The following is a 22,012-nucleotide window of genomic DNA, read 5'->3' on the forward strand; positions in this document are numbered from 1 at the left end:
CCAGGTGGGCGCGTTGCTGTTCCGTCCTGGCCGGCAGTTCTGCTCCCCTCGCACTACTGGGTTCACCCAGCCAGCAAACGCTGCCCCGGCCCGCCCGAGCAGGCCAGGCGCTCCGGACCACCGATAGGCGTTAGTGCCGTGGCTGGAGGGGACAAGCCCGCTCGGGGGGGACGGGGGGGCGAGAAGCCCTGGCCTGCCCCGTCCACGCCTCCGCGGCCCCCTCGCCCCCGGCCGGGATATTGGAGGAGGAGCTGCCCGCACGGCTGGCCGGCTGCCCCCCTGCAGCTGCCGCTCTTCTGGGGAGGCGGGTCTGGGCCGGGTGGGAGGAACGCACGCCGGCCGGGAAGTTGCGGCGTTCCCTTGGAAGAAGCGGCCAGAGAGGGCCTGGTCCGAGGCCGGGCAGTATCTAAGTCCGCCCCCCTCCCCGCGCCCCCCGACGACGGGCATTGGGCGTGGAGGGGTGGAGCGAGGCGCAACGGTCCCCAAAAGGCAAGGCGGAGCCGGCACATGCGCACAGGACAACTGGCCGTTCCACGCGCGCCTGCGCGCCAGATACCAGGTGGCCTGTGCGCATGCGCGCTCCGAAAACCGGACTCTGCCAACCCCGTACGACGAGAGACTTAAGCTTAAACTTCTCACTCCACCCCCCCCCCCCCCAATGCGCTTGGGCTGTACCGCTCTCGTGCGTGCAGAGGAGGCGTGTTTATTGCGGGTCCCGTCGGCCTGATTATTGTGGTTGGCGGGTCCGGGAGGGGGGGGGGGTTCTCTGCTGTTGCTCCTGCTTCCGAAACATCCCCTCCCTCCTCGAGTAAGATCGCCCCCAGCCCTCCTTATCTCTCCGTAAGAGAGGTAGAATTCTTCATTGGCCAAGCGTGATGGGACGCCCGAGGACTTTGCCTTGCCTTGTTTCTTTGGGGTGTACCGGGAGCAAGTGCTCTCCGGGTCCATAAAAGAAAAGATACATTCGTCAAGAATCATCAGGTACAACACTTAGTGATAGTCATGGGGTAACAATCAACAATCAAAGCATACTAAGAAACAGTCCATATAAATAGTAAGGATACAAGCAACAAAGTTACAGTCCTACAGTCACAAGAGGGAGGGGAGGGGCGATTAGGAGTGATGAGAAGATGAATAGTGATAGTAGTGCAGACTTTGTAAATAGTTGGACGGTGTTGAGAGAATTATTTGTTTAGCAGAATGATGGCATTGGGGAAAAACTCTCCTTGTGTGTCTAGTTGTTCTGGTGTGTTCTGGGCTCTGTAGCATCATTTTGAGGGAAGGCATTGAAACAGTTTATGTCCGGGATGTGACGGGTCTGTAGGTATTTTCACAGCCCTCTTTTTGACTCCTGCAGGATATACAGGTCCTCGATAGGACCCCAGTGGGGGAAGAGTGCAGTGGAGGTGGTTGATTTAATAATAATAGATCCCACCTTCCTCCCACTCCACCCCTGCCCTCCTAGGTTTTAATGTGTGATTTTAACTTTTTATGTGTTGAAAGGCTGTCAAAATGCCTTTCTTCTGAGGATTTGATTTTCCCGCTGGGAGAGCTCCACCGCAAGGATACGGACAACTGCTTGAAAGCTGGATCTTTTTATTTTTCAGGAAGGTGGAGAACAGCGAGAAGCCTGCGTTCCTGGGCTAGCTAGCTTCTTATGGTAAGTCCCTGATTTTTATACCCTTCTCTCCTTTTGTGTGAGTGCTTGTGTATGTATTTCTTAATGTTTTAAATCCTGTCAGGGGTTGTCTTTCTTCCCGCCAGAGGGTAAGCTCTGCGCGGTGCGGAAGGCAAGCTTTGCGGGGTGGTTTTATTGTTTTATTGGTTTTGTCCTAATCTTTTTTAGCTTAGTGGTTTCTTACATTTGTTTTGTGGCAATCTCCTGTCTGTCTCCTTTGTAATATATTTTGTGTCTTTTGTCTGTTCGTTTTGCTGATTTGGCATGTCTTGTAAGGGTTTTTCTTTTCTAGTTTCCCTAGTTTTCTTAATTATTTGGGCTTTTGTCTAAGGGGCTTCTTTAATACCTTTTATTTGATTCCTTTTCCTATGCAAGTTTGTTTTATGGCTGGCCTGATGTTCCCTTTGGGCTTTTCCTGCTTGGGTGACACCAATGTCCTCGTGAAGTTCCCTTTCCACATATGTTTTAATTGTATTTGTAACTGTAAGCCACCCAGAATTACCCTATAGTAGGATGGATGGCCAATAATGGTATTTATAAATAAACAAACAAAAGAAATCATCTTCTGAATTGAGAATAAATCATGATCTGACCACATATGGTGTGAATTACAAATAATGATATATTCTAGTTGCTGGTTTAGCGCTCTCTTCAAGTGTGAGTGCAGTGCCCAGGCTCTTACTCCTAAAAGCAGACAGGAACTTTGGAACTTGGCTACTATATATGTTGAAAGCAGCAAGATTATTCTATGTGCAAAAATGGAAGGACACTTCCATTCCTACTACAGAAGAATCGTTGCAGAAGTTGATGGAATTGGCTGAAATGGCAAAAATGACTACTTTGCTTAAAGAAAAGAACATAAGTACTTTTGTTTCCACATGGAAACCGCTTCTGAATTTCATGCTTGATGTGGAAAAAAATGAAACTTTGATTCTGGGTTTTACAAATTAGATTCTTGTAGAAATTACTGGTTTATAGTAAAGCAAAAGGTTGTGATTGTTGTTAATGCCCTATTCTGTAACAGATTGGAAGTCAATGCCTTTTATTCTTTCCTTACCCTTCCTCACTTTTCTCTGCCCTTTCCCACTCCCTATCCCTGCCCTTTTATTTGCTTTCCTATTTTGTATTTTATAACACTTTATAACATAATAAAACTTATTCGTAAAGAGAAAAATAAATAAATAGATTTGCCTGCTAGAAGGAATCCATAGCTTTGGCCTTTTGGGAACTTTTGAAATTTTGAGTAATTTGAGAGGATTTGTTAAGTGGAATAAGATACTCAGGATTGTTTTATATATTTTATGTTTATCTTTATGGTTTTATGGTTATTTCTGAATTTTAGTCTTACTGTGGATATTTTAATTTTGATTTTGAATATAGTTCAAAATCAGGAATTAGCAGTTATTATAAATCAGTGAGTGACTGATAGTGACCAATATATGTGGGATCTGGTGTGTCCTCAGGCTTTGCTCATAGAAGTCAAGATGGTGACTGAAGCAGTGCAGTTGTTGTATATGGTGTCATATATACAACAAACCAAAAATTGAGATGAATCTTTAATTACAGTTAACAGTCACAATCTTAACTTTTTTGACCATGCCTTGCAGAAAATCATGTATAGGATAAATGAAGCAAGCAAAGACCTCAAGTGAGATGCATCAGAAAAGAACATGTGGAAAAAACAAGGATGTCTCTTGTATTATTGATGTGTCTCAGAAAGTATTTGGAGTATCTACAGGGACAAGCTGCATTTCACACACATTCTCAAAAATGTCAAGTTTTGCTTCTTAGTGGGACTCTTAAAAAACTGGTAATGATTGCCTTCTTATCTTTCTGTCTTCCAGAGTCTAGAAAGGAGAAAAAGCCTGTGGGAGACTGATCGTTCCTCAGAATGAGCAGTACTTTGTCATCCCGCAGTAAGTGCATCTGTCAGCTGCGCTGGCACATTGGTTGAAATCCAGGAATGGGTTTGTCAAAATCAGTAAAACAGAACACTGCAAACTGAGTATATACAGTGAAGTTTACTTTGTGGCTTAAATGAGGGAACTTATTTAATAGAAGAAACTTGAGCATTTCTTGCATTTTTTCAATAGACAATTACGTTTTTAATTTTTTGCCCTTTGGTATACTGAGAAGATTAAATAACTATACCTCAGAAATGAAGGCAGGGGTTAACTTGTAAGTCATCAGGCTAGTGGGAGTCAGCTTTGCCGAAATTCAAATGGGATTTTACATGCATAGAAAATGGTGCTATGTTGCCTAAATGTGAATGGAATTTTTGGCATATATAATATGGTGAATGGATTTTTGTCTGCTGAATCTGACGTCTGCCATGTTGAGGTCTAGTAACGTAAGGATTTAGTTACTTTTTACCTCATGCTTCTTAAATTGAGTCGGTACAGAGAAATTCCCAAGCAAAATGGCTGTCAAGGCTCTGGCAAGCAAATCAGAACCCTGAGACACGGCTCCTTCTCAAAGGTCTTCTTGAATGAGTATGTCATAGTATGTCATAATATCAACGTCTTTTGCATTAATTCTGTTGTCTTCAGCAAGGTTTCTTAGTTGTGCCTATCATAATTTCTCTCTAGCCAAAGCTCTTCTAAAACTTAATGCCTTTAATTCTGAAAGAAAGGCTTAGTGTCATCTGTTATCCAGTGTGGTTTAAAAACAGGACATAATCTTCTAGCTTTCTAGAATAATCTATGAAATTATGTAGTTGAAATATCTTAAATAATTCTGTAACTCAGGAATTTTCTACCTCTCACATGAATTTCTGTAATGACACATGAATTTGTGTAACTCTCCCATAAATAAAATTTTAAAAATGCCATGTGTTAGTACTTGGCTGTATGACTATCAAAGTTGTATAAAAGAGTAAACAAATCTTTGAAAGAAAGAGATAGCTAAAAACATTACTAGATTGTTTTCAAGAAGGCGCCATCAACAAAATTCAACTTTAAAAGAGAGCTTATTGTTGTAACAGTGTAATTCTGTCTCCAGGTTTGCTTCCAGTTCCATCTTCCTCGGGGACACAGTTTGCAGAGACTTCTGTGCGAGAACGCATGAGGGAGAAACTGAAGGCTGTACGAGTAAGACATCAGAAAATCCCATTCCCAACAATGCCTGTCACAACACCTGGTTCTTTGGAGAGATCACACTGGGGTTTGTTGGTATATTTGGGATGCAGTAGATAGGAAGAAGTATAGCTATGAGGAATTTTAAAGGAAGAAGAAAAATAATAATCTGTAGCTCAACAAGAATCTATTTAATTCCATGGTTGAGAGCATTGAGAAGAAAAAATTAAAATTACCCATCTCATTGCCTTGAGATGGAATTCTTATTTCACATCTTTTTGATACCTTTGATTGGCTGGATGGAAGCAAAACATTGCTTGAGCCTACATTTTTCTTCTCTTTTGTAATGAGCAGCTTCATTAGCAACCAGACACAAACTCTGGCCCAAATTAGAATAATCAATGAGAAACATACAAAAATAGAAACAGACCTAATCTTGGCGTGCTGGATTTTTTTATGATGAATTCCCAACAATTGAATAGGAGTCTTAGGTGGTTGGACTGGGTTGGAAAATTCAGTTTCTGGATTTTTGCCTGACAGCTGGTCCAGAATAATCCTTTTTAGTGCTCTGTGGCAGCCAAGAAAGATTTCGTGGGAACTGAAAATGAGGATGGAATAGAGCTAAAATTTCCCATCTCTGAACAAGATCACTGCTGTTACATGAGATGGATCACTGAAATATGTGTTACAGTTCAGATCTGTTTTCTAAAATTAAAGTTCTTCCTTAAAGTCTTTACTAATATAATAGCTTTTTCCTTTCTGGAGTATTTTTAATGTGTTCCTTCATAATTCCTGTGCTTCATTGTAGAGAATATAATAATTTAAATAATGTAGTACAGGGATTTGCCACCCCCTGGGCCACAGTCCAGTATTGTTTAGAAGAAAAAAGTTAATAATGTAAGTGTTAAAATATACAGATGTCTTTGAGACTGGTATTATATTAAAATATGTTAGCAGACAAACCTCCTGAAATCCAAATAATGTTGAGGTCAGAAATCTGGGTCAAGAACTGGATTTTCTCTGGACTTGTGGTAGCTTCCAGAACTTCCAAAATGTTTGGATGACCTATTGAGTTTTTGTGTGTGCTTGATAGTTCAGAGATGTTGACGCAAAGTGATAACATGATCCAGCACTGGATGAACCAAAGAACGTATCTGGCATTTGGAGTGGATTCGTCATCTGTTTTCTCTAATATTCAGGCTTCTCTTAACTGACGTTTCTTGACACTAAAAGAAGTGCTGTGCACAAAAAAATATTCTTAAAAATCTTCGACTTTCCTCCATAATATTTCCGTTTTCTTTGCATATGAAAAAAATCTAATGTGCACTCATTTCTCTATCTCATGGTAAGGCATAATTTAAAATATGTCCATAGTATTGACTACACTTATTTATTATGTAGAAAATACGAAGACAATATAAGTTAATTAATGCAATTTTTATCCATATATTCTTGCAGATAGGTGATCATTTGTTGAGTACAGTAAAAAGAAAAGAAGGCAAAGTATCTGCAAGAATGAAGTTTCGTGATGTTGTTAGAAGAGGCAAACAAAAATCACAGGTGATGAGTGTCAGTTGAAGAGTGATGGCTTTTCGGTTTATTATGTGATTATTTAAGACTGAATTATGAATTGATTGTGGTTAAAAATACATTTGAGCATATATGACCCTGTAAAACACAGTAATATATGATGACAATTATAAATAATTGAGTCATAAAGATTAGGAAATGATCCAGATACTTAAGTTTTATACACCATTAGCTCTTTTTAGCTCTTTACTTGCAAAATTAAAGATGAGGGGGATTGTTGTGATGTGACTTCATGACCCACAGTGCAAAAAGAGAAGTTTGATGCACAAAATCCTGACATATTTTTTCCTTTCTTCCATTCAAATTTGGAGTATATTTTGGTGATGAATATAAAACTCTAAAACCCTGTACAGTAAACTGTTAAATTTTGTATTTCTAAATGTGATTAAATAAACATCACCTAGTATGGAGTATTCATTGAGAAGTGGTGTTTCTAACAGAATACCACTGGAATTGACCTTGGAGGTCTAGCCGTACTCCTCTTCAATCCTGGAATACAGCTATCATGTTACCTCTAGTCCTTTTCTCTAGACTAGCCAAACCCAACTTCTACAACCATTCTTGTGACTGTATGACTGTAACTTTGTCGCTTGTATCCTTAAAGTTTATATTGACTGTTTCCTAGTATGATGTGATTGCTTATTGTACCCTAGGACTATTATTAAGTGTTGGACCTTATGATTCTTGACTCTTGACGAATGTATCTTTTCTTTTATGTATCCTGAGAGCATTTGCACCAAGACAAATTCCTTGTGTGTCCAATCACACTTGGCAAATAAAGAATTCTATTCTATTCTATTCTATTCTATTCTATTCTATTCTATTCTATTCTATTCTATTCTATTCTTGATATGTTTTGGTCTCCAGAACTTTAATCATCTTAGTTGCTCTTCTTTGCACTTTTCCCAAAGTCTCAATATTTGTTTTGTAATGTGGTGACCAAAACTGGATACAGTATTCCAGATGTGGCCTTACTAGCACTTTATAAAGTGGTGTTAAATACTTCATGTGATTTGGATTTTATGCCTCTGTTTATACAACCAAGGATTGCATTAGCTTTTTTGGATGCTCCCGCACATTGCTGGGTCACGTCTAAGTGATCGTTCACTGGGACGCCAAGGTCCCTCTCACAGTTACTGTTTTTGAGCCAGGTTTTGCCTAAGATGCACTTGTAGCTTTGGTTTCTCTTGCCTAAGTGTAAAGCCTTGCTTTTCTCCACAGTACATTTCATTTTGCTGGATAGGCCCCATTGTTCAAGTCAGTTGAGTAAGGTTTGTCAGCCAATTACAAATCCATCTGGTGGTGATGCTGTCTATCCCACACTTTTTTAGCTTACCGAGAAGTCGGTTTTGATCTACTTTGTTGATTGCTTTGCTGAAGTCTAAGCATACTACGTCAAAAACATTTTGCTGATCTTTATTGAGTCATTTTGTCAAAGAACGAAATAAGATTGGTTTGGCATTATCTGTTTTTAACAAACCCATGCTGGCTTTTAGTTGCAACTGTATTCATTTCAAGATGTTCGTTTAGGGTCAGTGTTACGTTTCAACTCAACTTCTGTACCGTCTTCAATAGGGCCTGGAAAGATGAAAGTTTTAAGAGGGTAATTAGAACATTTAGAGTTCATAACTGAAGAATGCTGGTTTTGGACACTCATCAGTTCAAGAGAGAACTCTGAATGAAAGTGTACGCGCAGAAACATTTGGTTTTGAGAAGACCGCTTGAGTAATGCCTAGAAATGTGTAGTTACTGTTGTAATTCTCTACTGTTTCTCTATAAACAGTAATCTTTTAAAAAGTCTGTTAGAGGGTTGGCTCTCGAGTTGTATTATGGCTTTTTTTTAAAAAACAAAAACTTTTCTTCATTAGATTCAGATGGATTATCCTTCTTCTGAAGAAGCCTATAATTTCTTTACTTTCAATTTTGGTTCTGAGGAAGAAACTGTGGGGGATGACGGTGAAAAAAATGAAACGAATGCATCAGATCCAGACGACAAGGGCAGGGAGAACCAGAAATCTACACTCAGCAGTCAGGAAGAACAAGAAGAGAATAAAATGGTAATAATGAAGGAGCACGTACACATTTTTTTTAAAAAACAAATACGTAGTTGACTGGTTGTATTTTGTTGTAAACAAAATGTGGAAGCTTATAGTTAATATCATGCCTCTCCCCTTCTCTCTCCATTGATGTACACAGGGTATCATATCTTGAGACACTGAGTCCTAGATATAATAGAGAATTTAAGCCAAAGATGTTGAAAAATTGCTTATTTGTGGCTGAAAGCATTTTCTGATATAGATATCCTTTACATCTACAGCAATCCTATTTAGAAAAAAGTTAACTCTTATGTTTTGCACTTAGAACGAAAATTTATTTACTTTAAGTGAATATTTACACTGGGTTTTATAACCAGTGAGTTAAACAAGGTAGTCAGCATCACACAAGGAATATTAGTGTAGCTTCTCAGTTTAGTGTAAAGATAATTCTAAAATAAATGAATGCATAGTGCCACAAAATGCAAGAATTGTGCGATGAAAATCATGATTTGTTCAGCATTCACTGGCAGATTCTGAACAACCTATTGTACAGAAAAGTTCTGCTGTTACTCACTGCTAAGACTCATGTTTTACTCTTTACCTTAATCCAATTCATCCCTCTTCTTTTTTTATAACTGTTTTTAATTCCATTATTTTTCCTGTAACCCATTTGTTTACTAAACATTACAAATTAGACTCTTTGCCTTAGGAAGCTCAATTTTAGTAAAAATAGAATATATGGAGTTTATACAGACACATACATGGTAGTAACTTCATACACACAAACAAACATTTGTGTATTTGTGTATTCTGACATCAACTCCCAGAATTCCCCAGCCAGCAAGGTAGTTGGTGCTAGGTGATAACTTCATGCTGGTGGGGAATTCTGGGAATTGATATGCACTCATGTTAAAGTTGCCAAGGTGGAAAACACTTCCAAATTAATTTGCTGACCTGGCCCCACTTGAGGTAGAACTAATTATGGCTTACACCAGAGGTGGTCTTCAGCAGGTTCTGACCAGTTCTGGAGAACCAGTAGCGGAAATTTTGAGTAACTTGGAGAAGCGGCAAATCCCACCTCTGACTGGAGATTTTACAGTCTCCTTCCCCTGCCACGCCCACCAACCCACACCCACAAAACCGGTAGTAAAAAAAATTGAATCCCACCACTGGCCTACACACCAGTGAAACGTAGGTGTTTCTGTGTTCTCTTACTCAGGCATTATTTTCAGAGGATTTATTTTATTTGTTTTATTACTGGGACTTCAATCATAAGATTCTAAAGAGGATTGGAAGCTTTTTTTTTTTTAATCTGGATCATTTTTACATACTTCAGCAATTTCCAAAATAAAAAGAATATGGATCGTGTATGTTGCTTATAAATTACAGATATGAGAAGCTTGTATCTATATTTGAATTATGTAAAATAAAATAATTAGGCTTAACAGCTGTGTTACAGTACCTCCTGAATTTGTAGTCAGTAATAGTCACCAGTGGTCTGATACGGTACATACAATTTTCTTGAGATGGTCCCCAAACATCAAGTGTCGGATTCCTGACCAAGATGATTCTTTGATGAAAAAATGATTAGAAATAATTTTCTTTGCGAAAACTCCTCTATGATTGCAAATCTCTAAGGGACAGTTATGCTGCTATTGAGTTCTGATTGAAAACATTGATGTGGTAAATACAGGATGAAGAGGAGCATCTTTTCCATGATAAAGGGAATGATGGCATATTTATTATAGAACAGACACCTCGAGATTTCTTAGAAATAAGACCTGCAGAATACGAAAGCTATTCTGGAAGGGTGCAGAAAGAGAAAGATACTTTGTTTATTCCCAGTACGTTGAGAGGTATGTTGGCTGGAATTATTTTGAAATAGTATATCATATATATAGCTTTGTCTGTCTGTCTGTCTATCAATATTTTTTATTATGACTATAGTTCAAGAGAAAAACCTTGGTTTTCTAATACATTCTGAAATGCCTTTGGGTGGATAATTTGTCTAAGATTTTACTAAGTTTAGTTTTAGTTTACTTTATTGTCATTACACCTCGTACAACAAAATCAAACACCATCTTCAGTGCACATCATGACCATGACCATGAAAATAAACACCAACGCACATCCTTCACCCTTCACACATTGAACCAGAAACCCCCGACACCATACCAACACTGCACTACACAGCAGAATACATTCAAATTTCCTGGGATAGAAGCTGTTTTTCAGCCTATTTGTCCTTTTTTTTTATTATTCTGTGCTGTCTGCCAGATGGTAATAGTTCAAAAAAAGGGTTCGTAGTATGAGATGGATCTTTGAGAATGTTTTGAGCTTTTTTAAGGCAGCAGGAGCTATAAAGCTCTTCCAAAGCGGGGAGAGGGCAACCAATGATCTTCTGGGCAATGACCTTAACCATCTGGAGTGCTTTCCTATCTGCCATTGTGCAATTGGCAAACCATACAGAGGTGCAGTATGTTAACATGCTCTCTATGGTGCAGCGGCAGAAGGTCACCAGCAGTTTCTCATTCAGTTGTTGTTTTCTGAGAAGCCTCAGGTAGTATACTATCTGCTGGGCCCTTTTGACCAGGGCTGCAATGTGGGCACCCCAGGTCAGGTCCTCTTTTAGGGTAACACCCAGAAACTTAAAACTGGCCACTTGCTCCCCTCGGTCTCCGTGGATAAGCAAGGGCTGGAGGTCTGATCTGTTCCTTCTATAGTCTGCTATAAGCTCCTTGGTCTTATTGGTGTTGAAGACCAAGTTATTGTCTCCATACCACAAAAGCAACCATTGTTGGTCCACCTCATCTCAGTAGGCAGACTCATCCCTCTCGGAGATAAGTCCCACCGCTGTTGTAGCATCTGCAAATTTAGCAATAGTATTACTAGCATGAGTGGGAATGCAGTCATGCACATAAAGAGTATAGAGTAAGGGACTCAACACGCAACCCTGTGGTATACCAGTGTTAAGAATAAGGTCTGAAGAAGTATGATTAACTAATTTCACCCTCTGTGAGCAGCCAGACAGGAAATCCATAATCCAAAGGCAGGTTGAATTAGAAAGCCCAAGGTCCACAAGTTTAGACACTAGTCTATGTGGAAGAATTGTGTTAAACACAGAACTAAAATCCACAAAAAGCATCCTCATGTAGCCCTCCCGCTGTTCTAGATGAGTCAGAGCAGCGTGAAGAGTGATGGCTGTAGCGTCCTCTGTAGATCTATTTCTTCTGTATGCAAACTGGTGTTTATCAAATGTATGCGGAAGACCAGAAATGATGTGCTGGCAGACCAATTTCTCAAAGCATTTCATGATGATAGGAGTGAGTGCCACTGGTCTGTAATCGTTGAGGTTATTGATAGGGAACTTCTTTGGCAGTGGAACAATGGTGGAAGCCTTCAAACAAGATGAAATAGTGGACTGGGATAAAGACTGATTGAAGATCCTGATAAAGACTCCAGCCAACTGATCAGCACAGTCTTTAAGCACCGGCCAGAGATACCATCAGGACCGGCAGCTTTCTAGGGTCCACAGCCCTCAGAATGCTCCTCACCTCCTCTTCCTCCACAATGAGGTGGGGGCTACAATTGGCTGGTAGCTGTGTTTTATCTGTCTCTGATGTCTCCACTTCAAAGAGAGCAACGAAATGATTCAGTTCCTCTGCCAATGAAGCATCCCCCTCAGCAGGGATGACATTGGTCGGTTGATGGTTTGTAATTTGTTGAATCCCTCGCCACACCTGCCTCATGTTATTGCTATAAAAATTATCTTTAAACTTCCTCTTATAATCAGTCTTAGCCTTCTGAATACCTTTCTTCAGATTAGCTCTGGCAACACTATCTTTCCCCATCACCGGACCTAAAGGCCTTGGTCCTGTCATGCAAGAGGCGCTGGACTTCCTTGGTCATCCAGGGTTTCTGATTGGGATAGATTCTAATACGTTTATCCAAAGTGATAGTATCTGTGCAGTGCTTGATATAACACAGAACATCACTTAGCTGAGTGTTTCATCTGAGCACATATGGCGCCGTGGAACAAGCGAATGCCTTGATAGAATAGCACCTACTATATCAACTGTCAGCAGTCTAACTGGGCAGGCCTTCTGCCGTTCACTGAGATTGCCTACGATAGCGGGGTGCATAGTAGCATGGGGCTCACTCCTTTTAAAATAGCTACAGGGATGGACAGTGCTCATGCCAGAGTACTTTATGGAGCCTCTTTCCTTGGTAAGTTTGATGGAGTGGATGGGTTCCCTCCAAAATGCCCGGGGCAATGTGAAATGAGTCCTAGCAAAAGTGACCCAAAGTCAAAAAGGTCAGGCAGAAACCATTCCATGTAGGAGAGAAGGTGTATCTGTCTACCGAGTATCTGAAGTTAAAGCTACCTTGCTGAAAGGTGGGTCCAAAATTTATAGGACCTTTCCCCAGAGTGAAAATCATAAATGCAGTCATGGTAGAATTAAAACTACCTCACCTATGGGAAAAAGTGCACCCAGTGTTTCAGTGCAGTCTACTTAAGGAAACATGAACAGATGAGCTAATTATACTTTATTCTCTGGCTATATTAACAAAACCTTGCAAGTCTCTTTACAGTCTGATCAATTTAGGACATCTTAAGTTCCTTTCGCTGACATTAAGCAACTATAGATCCCTTTCTCCCCACTCTTGTCTGATAGTTTCCTAGGTAGTATCTCTTTTCTGCTTTCCTCAAGGTTGTTCTCAAATGCCATTACACCATCTGTATCTTCCTTCTAGTGCCTCCTTCTCTGAAGATGCCTGAAAATATGCAACCACGATTTCTTGAGGATGAAGGTTTCTACACAGGAGAACGTCCTGTTGTGTCATTGTCCAACCAGAACATCATGGAGAATAGGATACTCAAGCAGGAACAGGTATGGTCCCTCACGCAGGTGCTATTTGCTATAATAATTTATCTTCCTTAAATGCTAAGTACTTAGATAAGATGGGTCTAACTAAAATAGCTGATACGAAAAGAATGATGTTAAATGAAAAAATGACTATGATGGAAATAGTCGAGGCAGTAAAGAAAAAAAAATAACAAAACACCGGGCCCAGACTGACTCCCTGCAGAACTATATAAAACTCTAGAAAAAGTGCAGAGAAGAGCAACCAGGATGATTAGGGGATTAGAGACTAAAACATATGAAGAACGGTTACAGGAACTGGGCACGACAAGTCTAGTGATGAGAAGGACCAGGGGAGACGTGATAGAGGTCTTCCAAGATTTGAGGGGCTGCCACAGGGAGGAGGAAGGGGTCAAGCTATTCTCCAAGGCACCCGAAGACCAGACAAGGAATAATGGATGGAAGCTGAACAAGGAGAGATTCAACCTAGAAATAAGGAGAAATTTTCTGACAGCGAGAACAATCAACCAATGGAACAGAAGTTGCCTTTGGAAGTTGTGGAAGCTTCACTGGAGGCTTTTAAGAAGAGATTGGACTGCCATTTGTCAGAATTGGTGTAGGGTCTCCTGCTTCGGTGGAGGGGGCGTGGTTGGACTAGATGGCCTACAAGGTCCCTTCCAACTCAGTTAATCTGAATTTGAATCTAATGTGAGATGCCTGACTTCAGGAAAATTTCAAGAATTCTGGGGCATAGAAATCAGGCTTCAATACTGTATGTCTTGGGTTTGATTATTCTCAAGTAAGGGATTCATACATAAACTTTTCAGAATTATTGCCATTATTTCAGTGTTCCTAAAACCTTTGGAACTAGTGGGACCACTAGCATCTTAAGAGCATGTTCTTAGGGACCTCAAAATTGGCTGCCTAGGTGGACTAGCAAACCACAAAATGATTGCTGGGTCACTTATGAACATCAGTTTACTAGAAGGCAGCCTCTTTCTGTCATTCTTTCTGTCAACTTTGCCTTTCTTCTGGGCCAACAGATACATTTCTGGCTCAAAAACTAATATCCAACCACTTTCTATATTTAGTTTTTAAAAAGACCGATTGGAAAGTCTGACATATCCCTGGATATGGCGATGATGCTGGCTTTTTTAATGAAGAAAATTCATTTTACTTACAATATTTCTTTGTTTAAGAAACATCAGTGCACTTTACATAATAATAATCAATGCAATAAAAATAGCAACATATCTGAAAGTAATAGAGACGGTAAAACCAATACCTGTTTAGAAACTAATAGTTTCTAATAGTAGTAGCTGATTTACATTCCTGTTTCCCATTACATGAAAAATAACAAAAGAAGATTTTAAAAAACCCAGATAAGACTAGAACCAAGGATTTTCTTCCTGATTGTTGGCTTTCATTTTCTGAAGAATGCCATAGTTATAACAAGATACTTCTGGCAAAATTAAAATGTTTTAATGTCCTCTTTTTTGCAGGGGAAAAAGTGGTTTGGAGATGATGGACAAATTTTAGCATTGCCCAATCCAATTAAACAACCGCTTACTAGATCTCCATTGTTTCTTACAAAGGGAAACCAGGAGTCGGACCTTGTGATCTTTTATAAAAAGGTAAGTTGCTTATTGCATGTTGTTAGATGTCTCAGTACAGCCTGGCTGAATACAAATCACTGCCCAATTCAGTATTTTTCAACTTTGGCAAACTTAAGATGTGTGGATTTCATCTCCCAGAATTCCCCAACCAGCTTCATAGACCTTAGACCATGGTCTGCGTTATCTACATGAAGGGCTTCTGGCAAGGGATGAGCAGCACCTCATAAGAATTGGGAAGGATGTGTTCAGAAAACAACTGGCTCAACTTATCAGAAGGGCTTTAAACTAAAATTGAGGGCGGGAGGATGATCAATCCTTAGGATCTTTAGGGCCTAATAAAGCATAAATAATAAAACATAATCAATAAAATACAACCAATCAAACAATGAGAAAATAAACTCGGAAATAAAGTAGGAGATATAGGAAGCGTACAGCCATTCGGGACTCAGTGCCTATACACAAACACTCAAAGCTTGGGGAACAAATGGTGAACTTGAAGTATTAGGGCAGGTATGATATAGTTGCCATTACTGAAACTTGGTGGGATGAAACTCACAACTGGAATGTATTGATGGAAGGATGCAAACTATTCAAAAGAAACAGACCAAACAAGAGGAGTAGAGTTGCAATATATGTAAGAAATCACTATATATCTACAAAATAATCCCCATCTCCACAATCCCCATTTCAGACACACCAACAGCAGCCATGCCTCCTACAACCTACCCCATCCCATTGGGTCCACCACCTCTGGGTGATTACAGAGAATGGGGTGCATGGTCTATTTCAGAGACAAAAGCCAGGAAAAGCACCAGGCCTAGACAATATTGTGCTGACCAACTGGCCCCCATCTTCACCTGCAGCTTTAATAAATCACTAGAGATGTGCTATGTTCCTTCTTGCTTCAATGCTCTACTATCATCCCAGTGCTGAAGAAACCTTCTATCAAGGAACTGAATGACTTCAGACCGGTTGCTCTGACATCTGTAGTTATGAAGACCTTTGCAAGGCTAGTGCTGTCCCACCCAAAAACTATCACGGATCCACTGTTAGATTCCTTGCAATTTGCCTACCAAGCAAATAGAACGACAGGTGGTGCTGTTAATAGGACTCTGCACTACATCCTACAACATCTTGAATCTCCAAAGACCTATGCAAGGGTCCTCTTTGTAGACTTCAGCTCAGCATTCAATACCATCATACTAGACTTTCTTCTAACTAAACTAAATCAGCTAGCTGTACCTGACCATACTTGTAAATGGATCATAAGCGTCCTAACAGACAGGAAGCAGTAGGTGAAGCTAGGCAAAATCACATCAGATACCTGTACCTTTCCACTTCTCACTATATATACCAGTGACTGCAACTCAAAAGATCCCTCCGTTAAAGTACTGAAGGGGTCAAGCTATTTTCCAAAGCACCAGAAAACAAGACAAGAAACTAATGGATGGAAACTGATCAAGGAGAGAAGCAACCAAGAACTAAGGAAATTTTTTTTAATAGAATAATTAACCAATGTAATGGCTTGCCTTCAAAACTTGTAGGTGTTCCATTATTGGAGACTTTTAAGAAAAGATTGAATAGCCGTTTGTCTGGGATGATATAGGGTCTTCTGCTTGAAGACCTCCAAGTTCCATTCCATAACTCTGTTATTCTGTACTACTCTGTAACCCCACTTGCCAGAAGAGACCTACCAGCTTGTCCAGTTGAGACCGGACATTTTATTAAACAGAAGCCTAACATGCACTTGATTCTGCAGTCAAGGTTGTCTTTCTGGCTTTCTTCCATGAAAGGCGAACGCTAAAGGCTTCCTTTTTAGTGGAAATGGTCTCAGAATGGGTACTAAGATTGGACAGGGCCTAGAATAGTAAATATTGAGCAAAGAGCCTTACTTTGACATTTGTCTGTGACCTTGTTTCTACCTTGAAAGGCCACCACCTTTTTGAATAAAGGTCATGTTCTTGATGAATGTCAATTCCACATTCAATTTAACTTATCCTTAGACATTAAGTGATATTTATTCGTAGTTTATTAGTCTTTGATACAGTTAATCTCAGTTATATGTAAAACAAGCCAAAGACTCATACCTCACACTGAAAAGAAAAGCCTCCAAATTAGTTTATTATGTGTGATCCAGTTCTTATATGTTTCTCTGAAACCTTATTCTACCTCTGTGTGAATGTTGTTGCTTAAATTTTTATTTTAGGCTCTAAAGATGAGACTTGCCAACCAGTACATTGTTGGAAATGATGATCCACAAAGTTGCTTTCAGTTGGATATTGACATTTCAGGATTAATATTCACACATCATCCTTGCTTTAGCCGTGAACATATTCTGGCAGCAAAACTGGCTCAGTTATTTGATCAGTATCTCTTCAGAAAACAGCGAAATCTTACTAAACTTCTTACAGATAAGGTAATTTCACTACTTTTCTTCAATTTGCAAATATCAATAAAATAAAAATAAATGTTTTTGTAGTATTTATAGAAAAATATTAAAATACATTTGTGGTTGAATACCTGAAAATCTTCTGTTATTAGATAAAAACTATATACTGCTAACTACTTGTGCTTGGCAAACTTTACGAACTCAATAGCTTAGTTGTGATATCATGGGATGTATGTACATTGTCACTGTTCCAATTCTCTAAAACCAAGAAACAGAAATAAAAGATTTGATTAATTGCTTGTAATTCTGCCAGAGCTGGAAACATCAGCACATAGCAACCAAAACACAGACAGCAATAACTTGCTGCTTTCCCGCCTATTTAATCCTGTTCCCTCTGTGCACCTGCCTCACCCGCATGACTGTTGTACGTCTTGAGAGGCCTGGAATCTTTCTGTTGGGCCTAGTTCTTACTTCTGCTGCTGGCCTGCTCTACAGCAGATTGTCAGCCGGCTGCTTCTTCATTGTCCACCTCCCACGCCGTGAGTCTACTGCTTTTCATTATTCCTGTAAGCCTTCCCCCTGTCCACTAGAGGCTTGCCATTTCAAGCGTTGACAGGTGGCTCCCCTGTACCATGGAAATGGCATCTGGAAGATAAGCAAAGACCACAGTTAATTGCCTGTTGGGTGGGGTCCCACACAATCACTTCTACCCAGTTTTCAAGAGTGTCCCGGAGGAACTATCTCACCATCTGTGCAGCCTTCACCTCCCGACTCCTCACTCAAGATGCTTCTGATGGTGCTTCTGATACATTGTACCAAGTATGGTAGCCCCCCCATGAATGCGAGAATTTAGGATCTGCTCAACCTTGTAGTGAGCTTTCCCCCCACTTGAATGCTCCCGGGTTCATGCTTTGGGGGACCTCAAACGTCCAAGGCCTGTACATGTCTCAACAGACTACTGTGGAATACCGGGTGTATTCTCCCTAATAGATGAGGGAATTTCAGTTCCACTGTGACTAGTTTGATTATGTGGACTATGGGAAATGAACCCAGGAATTTAGTGACTAGTTTACAGCCAGACACCTTTAGATGTAGGTATTTGGTGGAGAGGTACACCATCTCACCAACCCTGAATGGGGTCTGGGGGCTCCGCTTCTTGTTGGCCTGGACCTTTTGGGTCTCTGCCGCCTTCCTTAATCCTACTCTCACCTCCCATGCCCTTCGCATATTGTCCATCCACTCAGTCAGGTTAACAGATGAGGGGGACTCCTGAGGGTACTTGGGAATGGGGACAAACTCTATCCCATTGGCCACTTTGAAGGAAGTGAACCGTGTGCTGCTGTGCACTGCATTGTTGTATGCTATTTCTGTGAATGGTAGGAGGTCAGCCCAATCGGTCTGTTAGTAGTTTATGTAGCATCTGATGTATTGCTTAATCATGGCATTGGCTCTTTCTGCCGCTCCATTGGTAGTTGGATGAAATGTGGAACTCAGGCCTTGAGAGGACCAAATCATTCTAAGGAACTGCCACCTAACTTGTTTGGGGGACAACTTGCACAGAGTTTGGAGGGCTTCAAGGTTCTTGTGATCCGTCTACACTTCAAAGGATACAGGACTCCCCTCCAGCAGATGCTGCCATGTCATCAGTAGCCACCAGACCGTGTAGACTTCCTTTTCCCAAATTGCCTACTGCCTTTCGGTGTTGTGATGTATCGGCACACGATTGCAGGTTACCCTGCTCTTTGGTTTGGATAAGGACAGCTCCCATAGCCATATCACTGGCATCAGCTTGTACCACAAATGCTTGCTCTGGATCTGGATGTTTTAAGATGGGCTCCTTAACAAACAGCACCTTTAATGTTTCAAAAGCTCTTTGACATTCCCTTGTCCATTGTAGTGGTTGATTGGGTCTAATTTCCCCCGTTGTGCCTTAAGAAGGTCGGTTAATGGTAGGGCGACCTGTGCAAATGAAGGGATGAACTGCTAGTAAAAGTTTGCGAATCCTAAGAAACTTCACAATTGCTTACAAGTTTTAGGTGCCTGCAGTCCATAATCGCTTGCACCTTTGCTGGATTCAACTCCACCCCAGTGTTTGACACACTAAGTAGTCCAACCGGGTCTGGTGGAACTTGCATTTGGACAACTTCCAACACTCTAAATGAAGGAGAATCTACTTTTGAATGCTTTGATTGCCTATAAACATTTGGGCACGGGTTTTTTTTGTTTTTTGTGGTGTAGTTTATTTGGACAGATTTCATCAGTAAGTTTTTCACTTTGAGCTCAATATACTGAATATTTATTTAGTTGACGGTATTTCTCTGCCATTTTTCTATAATAGATTGTGCCAAAATTGGCTAACATCAAATATTGCAGATCAAAATATACCTCAAGCCTGTTAATTATATAATGTATAACAAATTCAGATGGAACAAAACCAACTACTTCCATCCAATACAGGTAGTACTCAACTTATGATAATAAGCCCAAAATTTCTGTTGCGAAGTGAAACATCTGCTGTGAATTTTGCTCCATTTTACAACCTTTCTTGCCAAAGTTGTTAAGTGAATCACTGCAGTTGTTAATGGCACAGAAGTTAAGTGAATCTGGCTTCCCCATGGACTTTGCTCGTCAGAAGGTTGCAAAAGGGGATCACACAACTCTGAGCACCATGGCTGTCGGGCTGGCCCTTTAAGCCCAGGTAGAGGCAGGAGGCATGCAATCCAGCTCATTAAATGCCTGTCCCATCCCAGCCGCAGCTGCAGGCAAGTAAAAAGAGATAGGGCCGAAACCGAAACTATTTATGTTAGGAATACTTAAAAAGAAACATAAAAAATAAAATAAAATGCATTAGATATATTAACGGTGGCTAGAGTATCCTATGCACAATGCTGGAAGCACAGTAGTATACCCTCCGATGAATTGGTTATTCAAAAAAATATGGACTGTGCTGAAATGGACAAATTGACCCTAATGTTAAAAGATAAAGAAGAGTCTGAATACTATAAAATTTGGGATATGTGGTACAATTGGATAGAATCTAGACAGATAGAAAATAAGGGAACTTAAGACAAGCAATCTATTGATAAATGTATATAATCGCATAACAATGTATATAATTGTAAATGTACACAAAAGATAAAAATATACAAGACAAATGCTATAGTATTGTTAACATTATGATTGTTTTTTTAATTAATAAGAATAATTAATAATAATTATTAATAATTAATAAGAAGTAAAAAACTAATAAAGTTTATTAAAAAAGAGAGAGGGAGAGAGACGGGGCTGCAGCGAGGCAGCCTAGCCAGTTATCACTGCCACATTGCGGCTCCTACCCACTCAACTGTCAACACTAAGCCAGTGACCTCCTCTCTGCTTGGGCTATGCCGTTTCATCGGCCCGGTGCCTCAGGGTGTAGCCATCTTTCTCCACGAGGTGGCTTGTGTGTTGCCAGGCACCTGGCCGTTCCAGACTCTGTGCCAGATCCTTATAGTGATATTGCCATTCCTGTGGGGAGGGGGGCTGGATCATTTATTCACTTATTGCCCTCTTCTTGTTTCCTACATATCCTGTAACCCCTTAGTTTATAACCCGAGCTTTGACACCTATCTCCCTGTGCTTTGATTTACCTTTGTGGAATGTGTGAGGGGGAGGGCCATCTGTTTTGCCTCTGCCCTGAAGCCTCCTGAAAGAAACTCCTGGGAACAGTTCCCTTATCTCCGTTCCAGGACAGCCATTTTCACAGCATCTTCGCACCTGTGGATTGAAGGGAGGGGTTTCTAACTCCTTTATCCTAATGGGATTGCCTAAAGGGAACTTAGATCCTGCTTTGCTTTTGTCTTGCAATCACTTCCTTTCAATAAAAGCTTCCTTTTGAAATGCTGCTGTTTCATGATCCGCCCCTCCCCCCCCCCAAACATTTTCTCCCAAATGGAAAGATCTTTTTCCTGTCCCGCCACAGCAACGAATGTGCCAGGGCCTAAAAACCTGGTCCCTGCATCACAACCATCCTTCAATTAAGAACACAGAGAATTTGGAGCAGGTTGGATGAGGAGAGAAACACCATTAAGTAGTGAAGAAAAATTAAAAATGCACCTCCCCTGGATTTCTCCAGCACTTCCTCAATTGCCTGTCACCCAGCTTGCGGTCCAGCCCCCAGCCCCCATTGCCATCCAGTGCCTCTGCATCGCTGCCATCTGAAGCCAGGCTATGTTGGATTGGCTGCCAGGAGCTGCGGCTACTTGTCCGACGCGGCAAATCGTCTGGGTAAAAGCATGTTTCAGGGAACCGGCCAGGATGAAGGGCCGATGTGGAGAGGCGAGGGGCCCTTGGTGGGAGAAGAGGACCAACAGAGAACCTGCGGAGAATGAAAGGCCACCGAGAGTCACCTGCAGCAGGGAGCTGGGAGAGAAGTTGACGCTGCCAAGGGTCCGAGCCTAACAGTCCCATTGCACCAGACAATGTCCAATTTTTGTGATGGTTCCATAGCTTCATAGGCTGAAACATTATAATATATATTCTGCTCTCTAAAGTGAAATACATTGAATATTCAATCTGTGAAGTGCTGTTAAAATAAGTTCCAGTATGAACAGTAAATATTAGTTAAGGTTGAATTCTGAAAAGATTTAAGTACCAAGTTTGCTTTGTGTGATGATGCATTGTCTTCTATGCTTTTAGGTATTTGATTGAAGAATACATTGGTTAGAATTATAAATCTTGGACTTCAAGATTGGGAAGTATATAATTTAAAATAAAAGCAACTAT

At 40.6% G+C, this 22,012-nt stretch overlaps 1 protein-coding gene across 3 annotated transcripts in view; it reads left to right on the forward strand.

Moving 5' to 3' along the window:
• The first annotated feature begins 597 nt into the window (after nt 1-597).
• Nucleotides 598-22,012, forward strand: part of CC2D2A (coiled-coil and C2 domain containing 2A) — a 67,616-nt gene continuing 46,201 nt past the window's right edge. The window contains exons 1-10 of one of the 3 annotated variants that reach the window (XM_087936705.1): nt 598-981; nt 1,608-1,660; nt 3,523-3,594; nt 4,679-4,767; nt 6,211-6,312; nt 8,211-8,399; nt 10,072-10,234; nt 13,134-13,270; nt 14,746-14,877; nt 17,066-17,275. In XM_087936705.1, the coding sequence (XP_087792831.1) occupies nt 3,570-3,594; nt 4,679-4,767; nt 6,211-6,312; nt 8,211-8,399; nt 10,072-10,234; nt 13,134-13,270; nt 14,746-14,877; nt 17,066-17,275 (1,047 nt within the window). In that variant the 5' untranslated portion in view covers nt 598-981; nt 1,608-1,660; nt 3,523-3,569. Of the gene's footprint in view, nt 982-1,573; nt 1,661-3,522; nt 3,595-4,678; nt 4,768-6,210; nt 6,313-8,210; nt 8,400-10,071; nt 10,235-13,133; nt 13,271-14,745; nt 14,878-17,065; nt 17,276-22,012 lie in introns of those variants that run through there. The other 2 variants (XM_087936707.1, XM_087936706.1) reach the window with 2 other exon arrangements.

This window comes from Pseudonaja textilis, chromosome 6 (assembly GCF_049901715.1).
Source record: "Pseudonaja textilis isolate UNSWEBS1 chromosome 6, rPseTex1.2, whole genome shotgun sequence".
Lineage (NCBI taxonomy): Eukaryota > Metazoa > Chordata > Lepidosauria > Squamata > Elapidae > Pseudonaja > Pseudonaja textilis.